General features: G+C 35.3%; 1 protein-coding gene across 2 annotated transcripts in view; it reads left to right on the top strand.

The window, feature by feature from the left end:
* LOC148951556 (proteasome activator complex subunit 4B-like) overlaps nucleotides 1–24,865 on the top strand; it is a 95,139-nt gene that overhangs the window by 13,084 nt on the left and 57,190 nt on the right. For both annotated transcript variants that reach the window (XM_089091194.1, XM_089091195.1), the window contains exons 2-5: nucleotides 7,942–8,202; nucleotides 12,481–12,621; nucleotides 17,979–18,095; nucleotides 21,169–21,671. In XM_089091194.1, the coding sequence (XP_088947320.1) occupies nucleotides 7,967–8,202; nucleotides 12,481–12,621; nucleotides 17,979–18,095; nucleotides 21,169–21,671 (997 nt within the window). In that variant the 5' untranslated portion in view covers nucleotides 7,942–7,966. The remainder of the gene's footprint in view (nucleotides 1–7,941; nucleotides 8,203–12,480; nucleotides 12,622–17,978; nucleotides 18,096–21,168; nucleotides 21,672–24,865) is intronic.

Genomic DNA, 24,865 nt, shown 5'->3' with positions numbered 1-24,865 from the left:
GCCTGGTTAATTCAGAGTTTATCAGAGACGAGACAAATTTAAGGGGCATGTTCGTTTGTCAATAAATCAAAGGTTTTGAGGTTCAACCCACTTAAACGCGATTTTACCTACCCCGCGACTTTGTTCCCTTCTGCTTCGTGTGCGACTATCTTGGGTGTCACCTTTAGTGTGGACTGTTCGTTCTCTATTCATGTACAAGAGCTGGTTAAGGAGGGACATTATGCTATGCGGACACTGGTGGCGATGCGCCGCCTATGTTTTCCAGTGTATCAGCTGAAAATAGCGTACCTCACTTTTATTCGACCCATTCTTGAATATGCGTGTCCCGTTTGGGGCCCACAAGTTCATCACATAGATTACTTAAGTGATGATTTGGAGGGGGATCCAGAAACGAGCTGTAAAGATCATTCTTTGCGACAAATATGTAGATTATAGCTCCGCTCTGAAGTCACTTGAAATACCAAGCCTTCGCGATTGCCGTTTTCAGCTGATGATTCGTTTTGGCCAGTTTTTATTGTCTAGTCCTGTACATAGGACAATTTTACCACCTAAAATGCCTGTCCGCGCAAATACCAGAAGCAAAAGCAAACTTATGCCCGTCTCGTGCCGCACAAACAGACTTAGTAACTCCTTTGTTCCTTTTTTTACAAGTGCTTTTAATAAAATGTAGAGAAGTGTTTTCATGTAAAAGTTTTCATGAAAAAACAGCGCCTTTTAGTGCATTTTTTTAATGTGTCTATGACAGCTGTTTTCATTAAAATGATTCTGATTCTGTCACGAACCGATAGAGCCAAAAGAGCCAAAATAAACCGATAACCGATAGAGCAAAATAACCTATAGAGCCAAAATAAGTCTAGTTTTTTAATTCCAAACTTTGTTTGCTTTCTTTAAATAAAACTCCTAGTCAAGGGCAAAATAATGTTTGGCTCATTTCAGGCCCCCTAGCACCCTCCCCTGTCCCTCGCCCCACCCCCTTCCCCCTAAAAAAGTGCTTGGTCTTCTTATCCTAACAGCAATTCATGAGAGTGTCAATTCGATCGAAGAAAAAGTATTTTGGTCCTCTTTTTTGCCCATTTCGGTACGATAGAGGACCTTGCCCTTCGATTAAAGATTTTTGTTGCACGTTAGGGTCCATCCAGGAACTTCTATTTTAAAGTTTCAATTTGAACAGAAATTTCAATTCGTGATAAAGAACTGGTTGACCCTATGAATTTCCAGGCAAGCCAACATTTTTTTTTCATTTTTTATTTTGTGAATTCGGTTCATCTTGGTCCAGGTACTTATGAATTTAAGTTTCAAACCATTCGGAAAAAAAATTGTTGGCCCATTTTTCGAGGAACCAGTATTTTCTTTCAATCTTTCTTGTGTACTTGTGTCCTCTTTGCTGAACAACTTTTGAGCTACTCAGTTTTTTTTTCTTTTTTAGGATCCATTTTGGGGGGACCATGATCTTAAACTAATTTTTGTATTAGGTTACACTTGACCTTGGGACATGTAACTACAAGTTTGAAACTGATCCGGGCCATGTATGGCCCCCTAAACCTTCCCACTCCAAACTGAAATATGCGGTTGTTTTAGCCCAGACAACAATCCTTGAACATTTCGAACCAATCGAAAAGAATTTGGCCTTTATTTGGACCGCAATATGGAGGGGACCCGTGTCTCCAAACTATTTATTCTATAATTAGAGTTTGCTTGGCTGGGGTTCTACGGCCTCTATTTTCAGGCAAGCCAAGATTTTTGTTTTTTATATCGACATTTTTGCGCACCAGTGAACCCAACTTAATTTTTGTGTTCACTAGGGTTCCCTTGGCCCAGGAACTTATGAGTGTATGTTTCAAGCCGTTCGAAGAAACAAATTTGGCCCTTTTCTGGGAGAACCAATGTTTTCATGTTTTTTCTTTATTTTGTTCATCTGGGTCCTATTGACCCTAGAAAACGAGGATATAAATTTTGATCCGAATCAAAAAGTAACTTTTTGCAAATTTTCGGACCTTTTTTTTGGCGGGGGGACTGGCAAGATTTTTTGTTCATTTGGTTCCCCTTGACCCAGGGACTTACAGCTGTAAGTTTCAATCCGACCAGAGAGAACAGATTATTCAAATGGCCCATTTAAGGGCATCCTAACATCCATCTCTCTTCCTGCAGAACGTTTGGTCCCTGTAGCCTAGGTTACTATTCTTGGAAAATTTTAAGCCAATTCAAAAAGCTGAACCCCAACTAAACAATTATTTTGGCCCTTTGTCGCGTCACATTGTCAGGGAAACCAGTTTTTTTTTTTCATCTTATGCATTGAGGTTCTCATGGCCTAGTGAATTAAGGATACAAGTTTCAAGGGAATGGAAACATGGGCCCTTTTTCAAGTCTCAATTTTAGGTGCCCATGCTTCCAAACTAAACTTGTTCTGTTCATTAGGACCCTATTGGAACGGGGATTACAGTTTTAAGTTTCGAGCTGTTCAGGAAGAACATTTTTAAACGGATCGTTTCAGGAAGTTTTGTAAGGGAAGTTTCAAACGGACCAGAAAGAAAGTTTTTTGTCCCATTTGCGGACCCCTAGCACTCCTCTTTTTTTGGCGGAATATACGATCTTCTTGGTCCAGAGAACGATTGCGAGCTAATTGCACACCCAAGATCAAACATGCCCCTCTTTTCCCACTTTAAAACCTATTTGTAAACATTCGGGAATTGGTATTATTACCAGTGCTTGTCACAGGGGTTGTGGTCATGCCATTTCCGAACGCATATTAACTGGATGTTTTGACTACCCTCAGCAAAGTGGTTATCTCAAAATTTTGGCTGGATAGATTTGGCGGTTATGTGGAGGTTGGGTCATAAAATCAGCACGAGAGGTGGACTGGATGCCCTCCCATCACTTTCGACTCCTAAAAAAACACTAGAAATCATAACACCCCTCTCAAGTTCTCAGCACCACTGCTTTTATTTGAAGGAGTGTAAATAATACATGGAGGACATTTTGCTCCTTACTACGTGCACCCTGTTGAACACATGTTGAAAAACTCATAGATTGATCGTGTAAAATGCCTCCTATAGCCCACATTTATTTACCACAGCTTATATCAGAATAGTATAAACATTCACTTACCAAAAATTGAACTTTGGTCAGGTGTTTGCAGAATCCGTATGATGGCAGACTTACCAGAAATTGAACTTTGGTCAGGTGTTTGCAGAATCCATATGATGGCTTCCTTGATGGCAGTAATGTATATTTGCCTGCCGAGAACTCTTAAGAAACTAAATTAGTCAACATATTGCGTCTATGTATACTCTCGTATGACGTCACTATTTCGCATTATGACGTCATGAAAGAAGAGAATATGACGTCATTTAATTTACCTTTCTTCTTAACTATATAATGATTAGCTATTAAATTCTTCAGTTAGGGTATTTGTGCTTTTACTTATAAAACTTCCATTAAGCTTATAAATACTTCACTTCCTCCATACTCATGAGTTAATGTTGCTGCATATGTTAATTATGTGTTATTACTCTTGTATGTAAAAGAAAGGTTAATTTGAAGTACATCGTTTTTCGGTCTTGGTACTATATGAAGTGAAACTAGAAAAGAAAAAAAAATCATATGAGAAAAATCTTCAATGAAACATATTGTAAAATTTACCTGAAACATATCCTTTTTATCTTCGTGGCTTGATTTTAAATTGCATGACTAATATGCATTGTCAGTCATACTCACTCGAACCTGAACTTTTTCAGCTTCATACCTTAATTTTGAAGTTCAATTAATATAAATTATTAGTTAATACTTCGGTTATTAATATTGGTTGTATTTGATTAGTTATTTATTATTAGTTAATTATTAATTTTTGTTATTTATTACGTATTAATAATAATGATTCATTTTAGTTAATAATTAGTTTTAGTAAACAAGTAAAAAGTAATTAACAAGTACCCAAAAATATTCAAGTTGATATGACTTTCACTCCTTGTCCATCCTTGGTAGCATATAAGATGAACCTAGAAAAGCAAACTTTTTTTTTTTATGAGTAAAAGCATAAATGAAACATTGAAAAATTCGCTAATCTTAAACTGATCCTTATCATCTTCTTGGCCTCTACTATCTCTACTAGATGATTGAATAAAAAAAAGTATTTTTTTCAACTAAAGGAAGGTGAAAAATTAAAACTTACAGCGAACAGAAAATATTCCCTACATGAGAGGGGCTATCGCTTCCTCAATCCTCGCTCTAGTCGCTAAAGTCTCAAAGATTTTTAGGCATACTTCTCATCTTAATTCACAACCCTTGTCTTTCAGGAGTTGTTCTTTGAGAATTGTAATAAAAAGTTAAACTTTAGCGTAAATAGCGAGGGCAAATCAAAACACACTGTTTGTATTCAGGCTGCCAAAAAGGATGTATGGACAATTTCTTAGGAATAGCTTAGAGTATTGAGTTGAAACTTTCAGCGCTTGTTGAGAGGGACGTTGAACTAATCAAAAGGCACTCTGTGCATACCCCTGCTGCTACTATTACTATTAAAACGATTACTACTACTGCATTGGTTATAATTAGATTCTTGCTGTTACAAAATTGTAGCAGTCTATAATCTTTGTTATTTTCTTTCACTGCATCAAAGTTGGTTAAGCAGGATATCATGTACCCCTATTTGTTCCAACTTGGGGATTAAACCTAGCACCATATTTCTAGCTGCAATCTTGTGCACTCATTTCTAAAACTTTGTGTAACACTTTTCTGAGTCACTTGTCAGTTGGTACTACACGGTGTCTGCTAACATGGACTTCATGGTCATAAAATGTTCAACTAGAATTATATAATTACACCCTCTTAACCATGGCTTCGAAGATTGCTTATTCATCAAGAATCCTACTCCATGATTATATGGACCATCCTTCCTACCTGAATAAAGGAATTCTATATCACCAGAATTCATATAGGCTATTCTAGTCCCAAGAGATCCTTCCAAGACTTTTAAAAAGTCTGTTCAAACTGACAGTATGATGGGTATTTTCTAATATCATAATGTTCCATATTGTTTAAATGTTGGAAATCACTATGGTCTCAAGTAAAGCAATGACTCCCACTAGTGTAGAGCAGGGAATAAGAACTCTCTCCAAAGCACTCAAGCCTGCTTACAACCAGACAACAAAACCTCCCTGGTACCTCTAGTTGAATAGAGGTTTTGTAATCCTTAAAAAAAGAAATAGATTTCTGTCTTGATCTTTTTATTCTCGTTTATTACCAGCTGGAGTAGTTGTCTTCCTCACAGTAATTTTCCAGTTTGTTCATGCACCCTGAACTTTCAAAACCTCAAAGAATTTGTTTTTTGTCTACTATTTTTTTGTATGACACTCAACTCATCTATGTAATCTAAGTTAAGGAGGATTCTAACTCCTCATTAATACCATGTTCTCCCATAGCCCAGGGCACTCTGCTAGGTCCTATCGTCTAGCATCGAGATATAATACCCATCAGAAATTCTCATGAAAAAAATTCAAACGAACCACTCTGGATGAGAGGAGGTATGCTTTATGCAGAATGTTTAGACTTATGGCTTGTTCTAATCATCGGGTTTCTGGTTATTTGCCTCCAACTCATTTCAACCTGCCCACAAAATTAATGTAAATGCATGACATGTATCAGAAATTTTTTGTGGCCTTGTTGGTGTTGCAGGTAATGAACTTTTGCAGTCAAATTATTTTGCCAAAATCTTAAATATTATGTAGCTATTGAAGATTTGGCAGTTATAGGTTTTGAGTAATCATTACAAAAAAAAAAAAACATTCGTTCAATCACTCATGGTTCCACATCAAACCAACATCTAATCCTCTTTTCCACCTTAAATGCTGCAATGATATTTTTGTAAATAGCGCAATTTACTTTAACATACTTATCTATCAGTTATCAAAAATAATTTTTATGCATTTCATTAATTCATTCTTAAATAACTTCTCCATTTTTCTGCTATTTGTGTAAGATCCATCACTAAGAAAAATCATATAGCTTGTGCAGCCAAATAATTATTTGCTTTTATTCGTAGCTGCTTTTCTTACTATCTGCCCCAAAACGTCTTCTGCTACTTAAAAAGAAATTCCGCTAATTAATAAACAGATGTAAATTAATTATATCCCTCTTCTAATTTCCAATTGTTCTTGCAATAGTCTCTTAATAGTTCTCGCAGTGCTATCCTAATACGAGAGCACTGCTAGAAAGCTGAACTGATACTGATTTAATTTCCAATTGTTCTTGCAATAATCTCTTAATAGTTCTCGCAGTCCTTTCCTAATACGAGTGCACCGCTCGAAAGCTGACCTGATACTGATTAATTTCCAATTGTTCTTGCAATAATCTCTTAATAGTTCTCGCAGTACTATCCTAATACGAGTGCACTGCTCGAAAGCTGAACTGATTTAATTTCCAATTGTTTTTGCAATAGTCTCTTAATAGTTCTCGCAGTCCTATCCTAATACGAGTGCACTGCTCGAAAGCTGAACTGATAAGTCTCTTAATAGTTCTCGCAGTGCTATTCTAATACGAGTGCACTGCTCGAAAGCTGAACTGATACTGATCTAATTTTCAATTGTTCTTGCAATAGTCTCTTAATGGTTCTCACAGAGCTATCCTAATACTAGTGCACTGCTCGAAAGCTGAACTGATACTGATTTAAATTCCAATTGCTCTTGCAATAGTCTCTTAATAGTTCTCACAGTGCTATCCTAATACGAGTGCACTGCTCGAAAGCTGACCTGATACTGATTTAATTTCTAATTGTTCTTGCAATAGTCTCTTAAATCCTCATTCCAAAATCTATCGGCTGCTTCAGAACTGTAAAGTATTGCAAAAATCCACACTAGCCTCTAAGGAGAGGAGTTGGACCTGAGACACAGTTGTATTTTGAGGCATGTATATACCAACTTGTGGAAAAAACTGATACGGATTTTTTTGCAGTTAAGAGATTGAAATCTTTGAATAAATTGAATGCGAGTTTTATAAAATGATTTTATTTAGCCATATATTTTTGAGCTGTAACTCTAATCTTAACCCCAAAATAAAAGTGTCATAATGTTTTAATTAGTAAAGACTTATGAAATAATATATTTATTCAAAAAGAAGAACCATCACAGGCCTAGATGGGCTGAATTTGTATTTTAGAGTAAAAAAGCAGGCCAATAACATTGAAACATAGTAGTTTAAAAACAAACTTCACGGAAAAATTACATATATATTGTATCTCTTCATCACAGGTCAAAAAGATCAAAAGCAATTAAAACTAGTAAAATAAAAAAAGGGTCAATAAAACTTAAAAGGATGCAATATAAGAGAACTGATACGGTAATAAGAAGAGATAACTGGTGGAAGGCTTTGTTAATTTTTAATATAATTGTGGAGAACAAATGGTTTTTCTTTTCTTGAAACAAAGCACATGGCAAAATGAGTGCGGGCTGAGAAACAGCCCAGCGTGAGTGGAATATGGATGAGGAGTATCTTTTGGGGGAAATGTTTTCTGTGCAAAGGTTTAGTACTGCGCTTTCTGAAAAACAGAGGCACAACGTAATGTTCCTGCACTCAGTGCTATCTAAAGGACACCCTAGACGGTCAATCATTTTGATCAAAAGCTTCCGTCAATTAATTGATTAAAGCATGATTGACCATTTAGGAACCTGTTTGACGCTTGAGTCAAGCGTTGACGGTGATTGATAGAAAGTTTGAATGACTCAATCGGTTCCTAGATTGTCAATCATTCTTTGATAAATTGATTGACGGAAGCTTTTGATCAAAAGTATTGACCGTCTAGGGTGTCCTTAACCCAGCTGATTAGAAGAAGAGAGTATGTGACTTAATGATGTATTGTTAGGACTTAATGACGGATTGTTAATGGACTTAATGGACTTAATGGACTTGGACTTAATGACCAAGGACTTAATGACGGATTGTTTTTTGTTGCAGAATTCATTGCTGTAATTTTGGCAAGATGGAAGACATTGATATGGAGGATATTCCTGGTCAAAATGGTCCTGAAGATCGGGCTAAAGTCCTTGGATTCAAACCACAAAAAGAGAATTGCTACAATAGACTAATGCCATATGCTGATAAGATTGATGAAGAATCAGCTGGATTTTTATCTGAAATTAAATTGAATCTTGGCAAAGCTGCACAGATAAGAGAACTAAAACCAGGCTGCTTGCTTTGGCTTACAAGACTGAATAGGTAACTTTGAGGATTATATTCCTGTTAGAGAAGGAAGGTGCTTGGAGTACTTCTGAGGAACAAAATTTCTCTTACTGGATCCCTTTCCCCTTGAAAAACAAGCTCAAAGACTTGCTTAAAAAAAGATCAAAATTATTGCATTTAAGTTTTTAGGGAAAACAAAAAAAGGGCAATGCTTGCTTCAAAACTAAGACTTTGTGGTTTGAAAATCAAGTATTTTATTTTAAAGTAAAGAAGTTCAACATTTGTTAATATATGCAGGACTGTATCCAGGATTTTTTTTTATTAGGGTAGTCTACCAAAAAGAATCAGTGAAGGGAGGCTTGCCAAAAGAATTTTTGACCAGAGGAAGGGGAGGGGTGGGGGGTTGTTCAAGGGTTTCTTTACTTGTTTTACAAGTCGGTGGAATTTTTTTTTTGTTTTTTTAGGAGAAATAGTCTTCTTGTGACCAATTTACGAGCCAGACAAGTTTTTTTTTTTTTTGGGGGGGGGGGCTCAAAAACGGTCCCCCCCTGATTATACCCTTGATTACACGTACAAACACAAGAGACACTTACACAGTGGTAGTAGTATTTTTGGTCTAGTAATTTGCTTTTATTATTGTTTTAATTTGCCATATAAATTTATTTGCTTAGTCTGTACTAACGTAGATATTTTCGGAGACCACACTGCCTTTCCATGACGATAAAATAAAAGTTCAAAATAGGGATAAAATCCTTTCTAATAGACAGTGTATAATAAATTTCACAAAAAAATACCAGATATTTCGGTCACTGCATATGTGACCGAAATATCTGGTATTTTTTTTAGAAATTTATTATACACTGTCTATTAAAAGGGATTTTATCCCTATTTTGAACTTTTATTTTATCTGTACAACTTCTTTAGAAAAGTCTCGTGTGTTGCTCTCATAATCAATGACAGTTGGGCCCACTCAGACACGCATGTAGGACTGTTTTGGTATTTTTTTTTGGGGGGGGGGGAGGGTGGGGGGTAAATTTGGCAATAACTTCAAAAATAGTCGAATTATGTGATAAGTGTAAAATATTATCAGAAAAATAAAAAAGTAATCGCGAAGAAAAAAATTTCTTTGCGCTCAATATTTCCTCTCAACTGGGATGTATTAGCAATTAAGTATGCACATCCATACTTAAACAGTACACATAGTTATTTGCTAATCATAAATATTGAATCCAACTTTAAATATTCGAGCCATAAAAGTAATTTTTTTTTCTTTGTATCACAAGAATCCAGTTTATTCTTACCACTATACCCATCAAAGCTTCTAGCCAAGCGTTTGGGGACTGGATTGTCAACTTGATTGCATTTCAAAGTTTACAAAACTGTAATTGTCTTCCCTTTTCTTTGCAAGTATAAGAAAAGACGCATTTATTAGATATAACTAAAGATTTATTCTTTTTTCCTGTATCTTCTTTCAGGTCTCAGTATAACTTTTAAGGAAAGAAGGTCAAGAATCTAAAAAAAAAAGAAAAAAAAACTACAATTCAGGTCTGGGAGGATCTAAAACAGTCTTACCAAGTACCCCGCCCCCCCCCCCCCCCGCCTATATCAAAATAATACAATTGCCGAAGAATATCGACACAAAGTAGCAGCACCTGCTACAACATTAGTCACTGTGCCTTAAAAAGCGTTATTATAGTTGATTGTGTGTATGTACATAGTTCCACACAGGAAGTTAGGGGACATAGGGGTCTCAAGTTAATAATTGTAATCGACTATTTGGATTTTTGATATATAAGAGAAATGCCTATAATCGTAAATCCGTTTCCCTAAATTTGCATCTCTGTAATTTTTGTATCTTATTTTATGGTAGCTTCTATTATCTATGTTTGTGCTCTATAGTTTCGTATTGCAGTAAATAAAAGCTACTCAAACATAAACAGAAGTCAAATGTCGTGTTTGCTCATTATACCTTGAATACAAGGGGTAAGGGAGGTTATCTCCCATTCGCCATCAAAATTGATTCAGAAAAACCTAAGAAATTGTAACCTGAAAATGCGCTTGTTTCGTATATTGGACCCCACTTCCCCTTAGGGTTGGACCTGTATATGATTAAATAAAAAAAACAAGTTTTTTTAACGGAAAGTAAAGAACGACTTTAAAACTTAAAACGAACAGAAATTATTCTGTATATGAAAGGGGCTGTCCCCTCCTCAACGCCTCGCTCTTTACGCTAAAGCTTTTCATTGTTTAAAAAAAATAGAGTTGTGAGAAAGTCAAACTTTAGCGTAAAGAGTGAGGCGTTGAGGAGGGGACAGCCCCTTTCATATACGGAATAAAAATTTCTTGTTTGTTTTTTAAATTATTCCGTATATTAAAGAAGCTGTCCCCTCCTCAACGCCTCGCTCTTTAAGCTAAAGTTTTTCATTGTTTAAAAAAATAGAGTTGTGAGAAATTAAAACTTTAGAGTAAAGAGAGTGGGGTTGAGGAGGGGCCAGCCCCTTTCATATACGGAATAATTTATGTTAGTTTTAAGTTTTAACGTCGTTCCTTACTTTCAGTTAAAAAAACTTGTTTTTTTTTTGAACGTTTTTGAATTAATGCAGGTTTTGATTTCGGCTCACCATACATGAATAATTAAAACAAAATTTGAATATTAAGTTTACTTTTATTTGATTAAATGGCCTTCTCGAAACTTGTTGAATTTTATTTACGAACATTTTTATTAGTAATAAATATGCATTAATTACGAATTAACGTACTTAACGAACTTATTTATCAATATAGTTTTAATATGTATATTAGGGGGTTTGCACACTAGTAAATACATCGATCTTCAATCTAGACTTTGATTTTTGTTCTAATGCTTTAAAAATGACCCCTTAATTACAAAGGCCTTTAATTAGAATAAATAGCTCTTATAAAAGTACTAAATAACTTTTGGCTTAAAGAGCGAGGTATTGACTAGGGGGTGAACCCAATCATATACGTAATGTTTACTGTCGTTTTAAGTTTTGATGTTGCTCCTTACTTTCAGTTGAAAAACTTGTTTTTTTATATATATATAATTTCTGATCTTTTTTTAAATAATACTGGGAAATCCGGCGCCCCCTTCATAGCAATGTCCCTTCCTCCATGAAAACTTCCTCAATGGAAAGATCCTCCCACATAACCTCCGACCCACCCCCCACCACAACCAGGAAAATCACCCCCTGAATACGTCTGTATACTTCCCAATAACCAATACTATATGTTAACATTGGGTAAAGTTCATAAATTGCAGCCCTCCCCCCGGGGATTTCGGAGGATTAAGTCAACCTAAAAGACATAGTTATCATATTTTCAACCATGTTGAACAAAATGGCTATCTCAAAATTTTGATCGGGTGACTTTGGGAAAAAAATGAGCATGGGAGGGGGCCTAGCTGCCCTCCATTTTTTTGGTCACTTAAAAAGGGCACTAAAACTTTTAATTTCCGTTCGAATGAGCCCTCCCACGATATTCTAGGACCACTGGGTCGATACAATCATCCCTGGGAAAAAATAATAAAATAAACAGGCATCCGTGATCTTTCTTCTGGCAAAAACTGCAAAATTCCACATTTTTGTAGATAGGAGCTTGAAACCTCAGCAGTAGGGTTCTCTGATACGCTGAATACGATAAATTTTCTCTGGCGCGTAACTTTTGATAGGTAGGACTAAACTTGATGAAACTTATATATTTGAAATCAGCATTAAAATATAATTCTTTTGATGTATCTATTGGTATCAAAATTCCGTTTTCTACAGTTTCGGTTACCATTGAGCCTGGTCGCTCCTTACTTACAGTTCGTTACCACGAACTGTTTGATTTGGTGCAGATAGGTATATTAAAGGCCAAAGAGCCATACCATAAATACACAACCTGAAAATAGAATAAAATGAACTCGAATTTCAAGTATTCAAAGCACTAAATAGATCTTTTTATCTTAACCATAAAAACGGGACAGGGCACCCCGTCCACGGGGTGCCTCCGTGGACGAGCAATCGTTACATTTCTTGGAGGTTTAATATAATTGACCCAGAGGATGCTATAGGAGCGCAAATCCGGCGTTTTAATTTGGGTATTTGCGGCTACCCATGGGCTGAATTGCTACGACCGTAATGGACTCAAATTTTTTCTCGTTTACTTTTTATGGCTTTTTATATTTTGTGTTATCTATTTTGAACTGGCGTTTTCTTTTGTTTTCTTGTTGTTTTGCTCCGTCTGCCTTTGTTTTGATGGGTTAGTAAACTATATATATATATGTATAATATTTCAAATATTATGTTTTTTAAGGTATATCCGATTATATGGTTTGAAGTTTTCGAAGGAGGATCATGTGTTATTTGTTAAGTTATGCTACGAACTCTTAATTACAAAAGGCATTGATGCGCAAGTTGTTCAAAAGCTAGCAATAACCTTGACAGGTCTTTTAAAGTAAGTTCTTATTTCATAATATATTTATTTCTTTTGATTTTACTGGGTGAAAAGGAAGTGTGAGGAGAGAAGAAATGGAAAATAAAAATGTTCATGAATCATGTTCGTATATCTCTTGGTGTTTATGTGAATCATACATCTCCACCAGACTTATTGCAGGCTATGTGTAACCTATAGATAAGCGATCAGCAGCCCATCGAGATTGTTAATCAGAAGTGTTTCGGTGGCACGATTTCCCTTAGGGATGGCAACTCCACCTTGCACTTGATAAAAAAAATAAAAAATCAGGCTTTGTGTGTAGGAATGTTTGACAGCATTTGTTTTCTTGGTCAGCCTAGGTATGACAATCTGCCTTGTATTAGACTTATAAAAATCAGGTTCTGTGGGTGGGATTGTTCGACAACGTTTGGCTTTTTATTAAAAAGATGTAGATGCCTTTTATATCTGCCTCGTTGGCGTAGGAACTAAAAGGTTATTCGAAAGTTCAGTGCTAGTGATGTATTGACATCTTAAATAAGTTGGATGCCAAGCTGAAAGAAGAGGCCTGCCTGCGGTTAGGTCCTTTTCAACCTCTCGTGCGATTATTTTGATTTGCTTTTCGGTTTTTTATATTTAGAACTGCCATAGAAAAGCTTCTTTTGTATGGGTTTTCTTTTGTTTTTGTTACTCCAATTTATTACCATGTTAGTGGGTCAAAAATAAATTATTTTATAATTGTATGAAATAAACAAGGGTAAAGAAACATCCTTGTCAATTTGACAGATAATGCTCAATTATATCTATAGTAAGTTCATAATTCGCTTTGTAGGATTAATTCTGGAATGAGTTTAATATTTTGTATGCTTGCTTTTAAGCAAGCATAATTATAACCTACTGCAGACGGAAAAACCGGTTTTTCTCAGATCTTACACATCAAAATTTTTGGGTGGTGCCGGGATATTTAACAACTACCTTTAGTTTTAATGTTTAATTTATTTAGTTAATTTAGTTTTTAAATTAAATTTAATATAACTTTTAAGTTTTTCAATTTTTATTTTAATTAATTCATTAATTAATTTTTATTGATTTTATGTTTGAATATACTTGAAGGGAGGAATAAAAAATATCTAGGTATTGTAAAAGGGAGGAATGGGTGGATTTTATATTAAGTGATAGAAGTTTTATGGGGATTGAGAAGTTGATAAAGCTTATGGGCACATAGCGACCATTTTCTTTAATTTATTCGTATATTAATTTGAATTTAAGGGAGTGTCTTTGTTTATAAATTTTATGTTGGTTTATTTTTATATTGATCATGGCCAATAAAGGCTTTTGTCAATAAATGTCATATTATGCGTTATTATAAAACTTCTTCCTATTCCAGCAGTAAAATTCAATTATGAAAATGAGTCTGGTCGATGGGAATATTCAACAACATTTGTTCTTCTACTGGTTTTGGTTTTCAAAATTTTTCTCGGTTTGCTTTGGGATGGCAGCTCTGCCTTACATTAGATTTTTCAAAATTAGATTTTGTAGTGGGAATGCTCATCAACATATGTGTTTCTATGGGTTTTGGTGTTCAACATTAGTGATCTAGATTAGCCTATGGGGTTGCAACTTATAAAAATCAGGATTTGTGGTTGGGAATATTCGACTTTCTATTGATTTTAGTGTTCAACATTTATTGATCTAGGTTAGCCTAGGAGTTGCAACTTATAAAAATCAAGTTCTGTGATTGGGAATATTCGACAATATTCAGTTTTCTATTGGTTTTGGTGTTCAAAATTTAGTGATCTAGGTTAGCCTAGGGGTTGCAACTTATAAAAATCAAGTTCTGTGATTGGGAATATTCGACAATATTCAGTTTTCTATTGGTTTTGGTGTTCAACATTTAGTGATCTAGATTAGCCTATGGGGTTGCAACTTATAAGAATTAGGATTTGTGGATTCGATTATTCGACTTTCTATTGGTTTTAGTGTTCAACATTTATTGATCTAGGTTAGCCTAGGAGTTGCAACTTATAAAAATCAAGTTCTGTGATTGGGAATATTCGACAATATTCAGTTTTCTATTGGTTTTGGTGTTCAAAATTTAGTGATCTAGGTTAGCCTAGGGGTTGCAACTTGCCTTGCATTGGGTTTATAAAAATCAGGTTTTGTGGTTTGGAATGTTCGACAATATTTGGTTTTCAACATTTTTCTCGATTTGCTTTGGGATGGCAACTCTGCCTTGCATTAAATTTATTATAATCAGGGTTTGTGGATGGGAATATCCAATAAAAATTGTTTTTCTATTGGTTTTGGCTATCGGATTTAAAGAAATTTGTTATAAAACGATTGTAAACAAGATTGGTTTTGGATTCAAAGAAATTAACGGTTATCAATAAGATTTTTACAATCAGTGTAGATTAAAAAAGAAAAAAAAAGAAAACATCGCCATATCTTTAATAATTATATTTTGAGTCGTTCAGAGCAAAAAAAAAAAAAATCATCCATAAATAGATGTGAAAACTAGGTATTTTTGAGAAGACAGGAAAATGGCCGTTAAAGAATATAAGAAATTCAACTTGAAAGTTCCTTGTTGTGTTTTTTTTCGTGTCTCTGCGTTTTTTTTTTTAATTTAAAATATGGTTCTTCGTTTTGTATATGGCCTTTTAAACTTTTGTTGTAACTCTACCTATCCCTGTTGGAATTTCTGAGTTGGGTCAAGAGACTGAATTAGTCTTCAAATATTCAATCAGTCAATAGAGATGCATATTATTAGATAGAACTTAAACAAAAGTTTGAGTTACAATTTCCGGAGGGAAGGAGTAATAACATCTAATATGTTCCTAAGCTTTAACAATTACAAGATAAAAAAATTTAATAGCCAGTGAATAAATTTTATAAACGAGGTCAGTTGTAACATATTAAATAAAAATGCTGAACTATACTAATAGTCATTCGTTGAATATTAATGAAAACGCGCATCTGCTTTATCCTCAGCAAAAATGTCAAGGCTTTGTAATTGTCAACCTTTGTAAATGTCAACCTTTGTAAAATGTCAACCTTTGTAAATTCCTAGCTCTGCGCTCCTTTTGTTTAATGTGTGATTCAATATTTTTTTTTTTTTTTTATGGCGAGATTCATGGTGCCGGAACTTTGGCCTTATATGCCACTAATCAGCCATTTGGCAGTGTTTTCTCCTTAGAGTTGTGTCTGTTGAATTTTCTTTTAAAGGAATTGACAGATGGGTTTTCAGGGATAGTATCCCTCGGAAGAATATTCTGAATGGAGGTGCAGCGTGTAACGAGCCTGTTCATCATTTACTCAATGTGGGGGGCTCCTCTTATAGATATCCAACCGTACTGTGTTTCTGCGTGTTTGCCGTATTAGCTTGGCAAACGGTGTTACAAGTACAGAAAACTTGTTGGACGAAGGGTAGTTGAAGAACTTGTAGAAAATAGAGATTGGCACCGCATCACATCTCTCATTGAGAGTTTTAAAGTTACCCGATTGGTGGTACAACTTGCCCTTTTGAAGAAGCCCGCCAAGCTCTCTCGTAAGAATTGAATCTGACCGAAGTGTACACCTCAAAAGAGTTGTGATGAGAAATTGATTCCCAAATGACGAAGTTTGCCAACTCCCTTGATAGTTTCACCTTGAAAAGAAAGTCAGGATGTGTATGCGAGTCCTTTGATTGAGTGATCGGTATCCCTATTTTTTTTCTATGCATTGAAATTGACGATCCAGGCATCAGATCACTTTTCTGGCTCCAGAAGAGCTGATTTTAGGGACAAGGAACTATGTACAGGGTTTTCCTGTCCATAGACAGTCACATGCAGCAAAATGGTGAAAAGGGCCAATGAGATTTTCCCCTACGTTGTTTTTCCCTACGTTGATTTTCCCCTACATCTAAAGATACAAGTAGACTGAACCGGTCCTTGCGATGAAATAATACCATTATTGGATAGCGGTGATGAATTAAGTGCCCCTTGACGTATTCCCTTCTCTATGAGTACAAGACTAGAAGATGGGGCTAAAGCATTAACACACGGTACATTTACACGCGCTTTTAATTTACTATACATATGTCTCAGTGCGCGTAGAAGAGACTTATCCTTGCCACGCTTCCAAGCAGACAACAATATCTGAGGGTGCACACTGGAGTCGGAACGCGTGGTTGACATCATGACCGGCAAAATACAGTGTCTCATTTGAATCATCGGTGTCAATCAACAAATTAGTAATCATATAATGCGCGTGTTCTCTACTGATTTCCTTTTTTAAATTGAATTGCTTATCCTGCACGCTACATCTAGCACTAAGTCTATTTACAACATACAATCCGAAAAATTTGCAAATTAGAGGTGCAACAGCAATCAGGTGGCAAGAAGAAAACTGCCCCCCGTTTTTTCCGTTCTTTGGTACAGGAGTAATTACACCCGTAGAGAATAGGTCTGGAACAATCTCAGCATTAAAAATCATTTGATACAGGAGACAAAGGTGCTCGACAAAGTTCTGACTTCCCGCTTGCAGACGCAATCCGCACACGTTATCCACACCCCTCGACAACTTCAGTTGCGAGAGTGCTTCACTGACTGACGAATTAGACACAACAAAACCAACTTCCCGTTCACATTCCGCAAGACTCGCATCGAGCTCAATAGAAAATTTATTCTTTTACCGGGGCGGGGAAGTGTTCTTACCGGGCATTGTCCAGCATTTACCGGACTGTTACAGGAGAGTTTATGATTCTACCTAAAAATTTTAGTACAGGTCCCTGTGGCATACCTATCTTAGACAAAACTCACAGCACGTACCATAAACACCCCCTCCTCCCCCAATCCCTCTTCTGTACCTGTATATATATATATATATATATATATATATATATATATATATATATATATATATATATATATATATATATATATATATATATATTAGTTATTTTGGGCTTGATAAGCGTCTTTTTGAAGATTCTGGCCCCTCTCCCTTTGCAAAATCTTTTGAACCTTCTTGAAAGATTGACATTATTTTACGTTATATTTCTTCTATTGCCGAATGGTTTTCGTTGGTAATCACACTTTAAAGGCAGATTGAATACTTCCATTCAAGAATGGCGTAAGTTTGTTCATCCGAATGTTTGGAAAGAACATACGTAGCTGATCGTATATCTGACCCTTATCAGAGGATTTCTCAGGGGGGGGGTCGAAGAACCAGAAAATTTTTGGCAATTGGCTCAAAATTTCAAGTTTGCTGTTATGTAGTCCCTCGTATCATTAGGGATTGCGGACCTCTGGTCACCCATTTATGACGGTACCTTTGACTGTATTTTAATTGTAGCAAATTACAATATTTTAATGCAGGTTTTAATTTTTGTCCTTTTTCCTTAGGAAAAGAGAGCTTCTCACAAGGGACGACTTGGAACTACCTTGGAGGCCTTTGCACGAATTGTTTGAACGTTTTTGCTATAGTTCAGATCTCATGTTTGGATTGGTCCACTATAATGAGTAAGTACCAGCGTAAATGCTTACACATATACATGGTAAGGGGAGACTATAGTATGTTTTCGGATACATATACATGGTAAGAGGGGAATAGAGAGGGGAGAGGAGAGTAAATTTTTAGAAACATATACATGGTAAGGAGAGAATAGAGAAAAATGCACTAATTTAAGAGTAGAGGTGTTTACTCTTGAGATATGGAATCAGGGCTCTCCAAGCCCTTACCCTAAATTATAAGAGTAGAATAACATGATTCTTAAGATTCTTAAAGAACAAAATTCTAACATATGATCAATATGAGATTTCTTCCCAGTGCCTTGAAAATTATTTACATTTGCTTTAAACATTCCATTGAAAGTCAGTTGAAAACTGACTTTCACTTTTTTTTTACGACAACTATCAGCACTTTTTTTTACGACAACTATCAGCACTTTTTTTTACGACAACTATCAGCACTTTTTTTACGACAACTATCAGCAATTTTTTTACGACAACTATCAGCACTTTTTTTTACGACAACTATCAGCACTTTTTTTTACGACAACTATCAGCACTTTTTTTTACGACAACTATCAGCACTTTTTTTACAACTATCAGCACTTTTTTTTACGACAACTATCAGTACTTTTTTTTTTACGACAACTTTTTTCGAACTCTTAAATCCTTCCAGTAATGCACTAGCGAGACTTAGGCGGAAAGAGCAGGGGGTTGCTTATATGCAGAGTAATTTCTGTATGTATTATGTATTACTACCGCTCTCTACTTTCATTTAATTTTTTTATTTTTATTTTTTCCCGAATTTATTTCGAAGAAAAAAACTACATAGTGTGAAGAGTTTGTAGTTTGAAGTCAGTGCGGGAGTTTATTGATGGTAGTTTTATTGTTAACAATAGTCGCTACTGTTGTAACTGGGTGTTCATTAACTAAACTAAAATATTTATATGAAAAAATTAAACTAAACTTAAGATAAGTTTTATCACAGGAAAATTAAGTATCCCGCTTCAGAAACATTTGGTTTAAGGTACTTTTGGGCGCCCCCTCTTGGATTTTGAAAAATACTTTTTCTTGTATTTTCATAAAGACCAAAATACCCCCCCCCCCCCCAAGATTTTGCAGAATACTTATCTCGTATCTTCGTACAAGAGATCGGGAAAAAATCATTGTCCCCCCTACAGTTTTGTAAATTGGTACCCCTGATAAACCCCAAATAATAGTACTTAAAGCGATCTCGTCGCGACTTTCCTCTTATATAACGTTCTCATTCTTATTCTGGAAATAAAAAAAAAACCTTACCTGTTTATTATTCAGCTTGTTTTTTTTTTTAAGAAAAAACAGGTGTTCCTAAAATCTATTGTATGTGCTATTACATGTAATAGGTGTAACATGTGACATCGGGTTTTGATACTCACTTTGTTGTTTTTTTTTTTTTGTTTTTTTTTTTTGTTTTTTTTTTATGAAACTCACATATGGACCTTTTCGGTAATCTCTAGAAAGCAGCTTCGCAAAAGATAAAAGTGATTTTAAAATATCACTAATATCTTTATTTCGCCATAATTTTCTGATTTTTCTAAGGGACGTTTGTTCCCCTTCTTCTTCTTTTTCAAGCCTACCATACCGTTTTCTTTTCTTTTTAAACTTCACACTGAAGGAGCCCATAAACGGTCAATTATTTTGATCAAAAGCTTCAATCAACCGATTAACATAACTATGAATGACTGTTTAGAAGTCTGTATTGCGCTTGAATCAATTGACTGACGGTCATTGATGGAAAGTTTGAATGACTCAAGCAGTTGACGTGGTCTATGTTATTTTGATCAAGCATTGCGTCAGTCACTCGCCAACAAGTATGAAAGACATCTCAAAATTCAGAAAGCCAAATTCTGAAGTCCCAACGCGATTTTAACGATCCGAAAATTATGCGGTATGAAGTGGTTTTTCATTTTATACTACTCCTTAGACCAAAGACGATTCCTATTAACTTTTTTTTTCGCTTATAGACAACCAAAGTCAGGGCAAACAGGCGAAGTAAATATTAGAATGTATTTCACGGATATTTCACATCAGACATTCCTCAACACGAATCAAAAACTAAATTGAAAATGGGTTTTGGTTAGCTTGCAGGGTTGATTGAAGGACACTTCTATTAATTGACGGAATAGCTTGATCAAGCCGCTTGACCGTTTAAGGCCTACTTTATGTCCAAATACTCTGAGGAGGGGAGAAAAAGGAATTTTACGTGTTATTTCTTCTTTGTCATTGGTCTGCTGCTGTAGCTCATGAAATGTATCAGCTACTGAACGTCCTTGGTTTGACCTGGTGCAGTTTTCCCTGCTTCTATAATTTAAACGTAGGATCTAAATATACTGGTTTTTGTCTTTATAATTTGTCGTCTAAAAATTGCATGTTTAGATATCTCGACGTTAAATCTTTTTTATATAATGTGCACAAACACGGTGTGATTGTGCATCCTCACTGCTGTGTTGAAGTCTTGTAACATCCTTTTTCGCTTTACTTCTTGGTCACGGGAGAAAATATTCGTAAGTAGATCCACCTTATTGCAAGGAAACTTACTTAAAACCTTCCATCAGGATAAGGAGATATGAATGCCTGCAGAGTTTGGTACACGTGCATTAACCTACTCCCTCCCCCCCTAACAGTGAACATATAAGGAATTTGCAACATTTTGTGATATTTTGATATGAAACCTTTCTGGATTAAGAAAGAGATCTACACCTCTTCCTCTACTTTGGCAGTTTTTTTTTTTTGAGAGCTGTGCGGCGATGCTAATAAACGAAAATGTAGGGGGGGGGGGGGGCGGTAAGAATTTTTTTTTATAAAGATACAAAACAAAAGGCTTTATATCTAGATGAGAATATTTTTTTTTGTGAAAATTCCGAAAAACTTATTTTTTGAAATCTAGAAGGTAATTGCCCCCTTCCCCAATTAGCGCCCCTGGGTCTATGACAGATACAAAGAGGCTTTAGCTTTTTTCATTTTTTTACCTAACGTGATTTTCAAGCCAAATTGGTAATGAAGCTCAAGTAGAATTGGTTAAGAATATAATTATTTATCATTTCAGGAAGTCAGTAAAAGAAAATTTGAGCAACGCAGTAGCTGTATGTCGTCCGTATTTCCCACTAGAAGCCACACAGGAGATGCTTGACGAATGGCGTCCTTTACTCTGTCCATGGGATGTTACTATGGTTAAAGCAATGCATATGTTTTCACTATTCTTACCAACTGACTTACCACCAGCTTATCATCACTTTGGCTACAAACTGTGGTTTGACGAATTGATGGGGATTTGGAGGGAGATTAAAAACTCGGCCGGCTGGGAAGGATACGTGATATCACTGTTCTCCGGGCTTTCTTCAGACTGTTTAGGACACCCCAACTTTGAACCTTACCTCCCTGAAATATTTGATAGGCTGATGATTAGCTTTGGCTTACCAGTACTTTTTCGAAATACATATGTGGGAAGTAACTCTATGGGAAGTCGAAGGGCACTTTGTGTCCTCATTGTTAACTGCCTTGGAGGTATTAGTTCTACGGCGCAACAGAAATTGGATAAGCTTTTCAAAGGTAATTTATTTCTGTATAAATTTATTACTGCCCCCCCCCCCTCCTCTCAGTGGAATAACAAGACATTTAAACATTATCAGATGAAGTGGGACTACAATGATTTATAGTGTATAATGGGTTGTGTGAAGAAGGAAAAAACTTGTTACGGAAAGGGAGAAAAAATGGAACGAAAATGCAGGTTACAGTAATTTTTCGGAGGGTTGGGGTGTAGGTGATGGCTGTAATTGTGCCTACAGGTGAGCCTTTTTTTTTACCATAATTCATGCGGTCCTTACATATTGGGGGTATTGTATATGGCCGGCACCACTTGCGAATTTGTTCTTTGCTTGAGGCTCAGTTTTAAAGATGCAAAATATGCCTGATGAATCCTTGTTTTGTTGAGTAGCCTAGTATTTTTACAAAGACACTTGCAAACTAAAAAACTGGTTAGAAGAATAAGAACCGATCGAGCTATTTCGATTGGAAATTATTACTACTCTACCACTCGCAATCCAAAGCAATCTGAGATCAAGAAAGCGAAAAGATATGTCAACTTTTTCAAATTTAGCTTAAAGGTCGACAGATTTCAGATTTTTAATTTCATTAATTATTTGACTAACTAAAATACAGGGTTTATTTTTGTAGTAAAATTTATGTAATGAGTTAAATTTAATAAATCGAATAAACAAAGATTTGAGCTACAAGTCGGATAGTTACACGTAAGAAGGAGATTATTTATCCATTACCTGTGCAAGGAAGCGAAAATCTTCTTAATACATGAGGAGCCCTCCCCCCCTTACTCTCGGATAAGATTAATTAATTAAAATCACATTCTAACTAATAACTAGATGTAATATAGTTAAAATGTAATAAAAAGTCAATTAATACATTAATGTTAATCAAAATGATTAACGAATTAAAATGTGACTGGTGAAATAAAATGTAATTGTAATTCGAGCTGGGTTTGAACTGCTGTCCCCAGAGTTTCTAGGTGTGAATTTAGCCACTGTGCTGTTAAGGTTCAGGTGACAGGAAAATTTAGGACGTATTGCTACAAGCTAGCGCTTACTGTAAATATTCCAATTTAATAATTGAAACAATAAAAAGATCATTCTTTGGAATTTGGGAGTTTTAGTTTCAACAGGGCCAATAAAGAATAAGAAAGAAAAAAATAGTTCAAAGTAGCTTAGTTTAACCCAGCCCTAATCTTGCTAAGAAATTCCAAGAAACAAATTGGCTCGCTACAGAAAAAAGCTTATTATACGAAGTAAATCATGGCTTATAAGTATAACATCAGTAATCGAATAATCTTTTTTATTAGTAATGTTTTCGTTATAAATAGCGATTTGAATATTTATTTTAATAAATAATTTTGTGTATACAGTTGCTGTTATTAATGATTTATGTAAAATAGTATAAAAAATTATTATCACTAAATTTTTAATCTATCAGTAAATTATTAATTATAAATAATATAATTGATAATTATCCAACAGTTTGTGGTAACGAACTGTAAGTAAGGAGCGACCCGGCTCAATAGTAACCGAAACTCTATAAAAATGGAATTTTGGTACCAATAGATACATCAAAAGAATTAGATTTTTATGCTGATTTCAAATTTAGTCAAATCAAGTTTAGTCTTACCCATCAAAAGTTACGTGCCGGAGAAAATTTGCCTTATTTTCGAAAAAAGGGGGAAACATCCCCTAAAAGTTATAGAACTTTAATACAAATCATACCATCAGAGAACCCTATTGTAGAGGTTTCCAGCTCCTATCTGCAAAAATGTGGAATTTCGTATTTTTTTTGGCCAGAAGAAAGATCACGCATGCGTGTTCATTTGTTGTTGTTTTTTTTTCTTTTTTTCCCAGGGGTGATAGTATCGACCCAGTGGTCCCATAATATCGCAGGAAGGCTCATTCGAACGGAAATTAAAAATTCTAGTGCCCTTTTTAAGTGACAAAAAAAAATGTAGGGCAACTAGGCCCCCTCCAATGCTCATTTTTTCCCCAAAGTCACCCGATCAAAATTTAGAGATATCCATTTTGTTCAGCATGGTCGAAACATATAATAACTATGTCTTTTACGATGACTTAATCCCTCACAGTCCCCTGGGGAAGGTCTGCAAGTTATGAACTTTGCCCAATGTTTACATATAGTATTGGTTATTGGGGAGTATACAGACGTTTTCAGGGGGGATTTTTTATGATAGTGGGGGTGGGGGGTGGGGAAATACGTGAGAGGAGCTTTCCATGGAGGAAGGTTTCATAGGGGAAGGGATACTGCTATAAAGGGGGTGCTGGATTCCCCAGCATTATTTAAAAAAACGATCAGAAAAAAAACAAGTTTTCAGCTGAAACCTTTTAGACATCAAAACTTAAAATGAACAAAAGCTGTTAGGTCTTTAATTGGGTTTCTCCCCCTAGTCAATGTCTCGTTCTTTACGTTAATGTTTTTTTTAGTACGTTCACAAGAGCTATTTATTTTAATTAACGACCTTTGTGATTAAGGGGCCATTCTTAAAGAATTGGAAAAAATATGAACTTTAGCGTAAAGAGCGAGGTATTAACTAGGGGGCGAACCCCCCAATATACGTAATAAAAATATACGAATATAGAATTTCGTTATGTAAGTTAATTCGTAAGTTACGTATATTTATTACTACTAAAAACGTTCGTAAATTAAATTAAACAACTTTCGAGAAAGCCATCTAGACAAAAAAAGTAAAATTAATATGCAAATTTCGTTTTAATTATTCATGTACGGTGAGCCAAAACCAAAGCCGCATTAATTCAAAAACGTTCAGAAATAATAAAAAAAAACAAGTTTTATTTAACTGAAAGTAAGGAGCGACTAAAACTTAAAACGAACAGAAATTATTCCGTAACCTGAAAGGGGCTGTCCCCTCCTCAACGCCTCGCTGTTTACGCTAAAGTTTGACTGTCTCACAACTTTATTTTTTAAAACAATAAAAACTTTAGCGTAAAGAGAGATTCGTTGAGGAGGGGACAGTCCCTTTCATATACGGAATAATTTCTGTTAAGTTTTAATGTCAACTGTTACTTTCAGTTTAAAAAAAAACTTGTTTTTTTTATTTAATAAAATAAAGGATCCGTTCTGTTGAAATTTACTGACATACTTGCGGCAGGACCAGACGTTTTCGCCTCACATGATTTCTGAAATTCAGATGTTTCGTGGGAATTTGTTTAGCCTTA

This window comes from Artemia sp. Qi Xiang Cuo, chromosome 6 (genome assembly GCF_049724085.1).
Source record: "Artemia sp. Qi Xiang Cuo chromosome 6, ASM4972408v1, whole genome shotgun sequence".
Classification (NCBI taxonomy): Eukaryota; Metazoa; Arthropoda; class Branchiopoda; order Anostraca; family Artemiidae; genus Artemia; species Artemia sp. Qi Xiang Cuo.
Note: the sequence above shows the minus strand (reverse complement) of the source record. Positions and strands in the feature narration are given on the sequence as shown.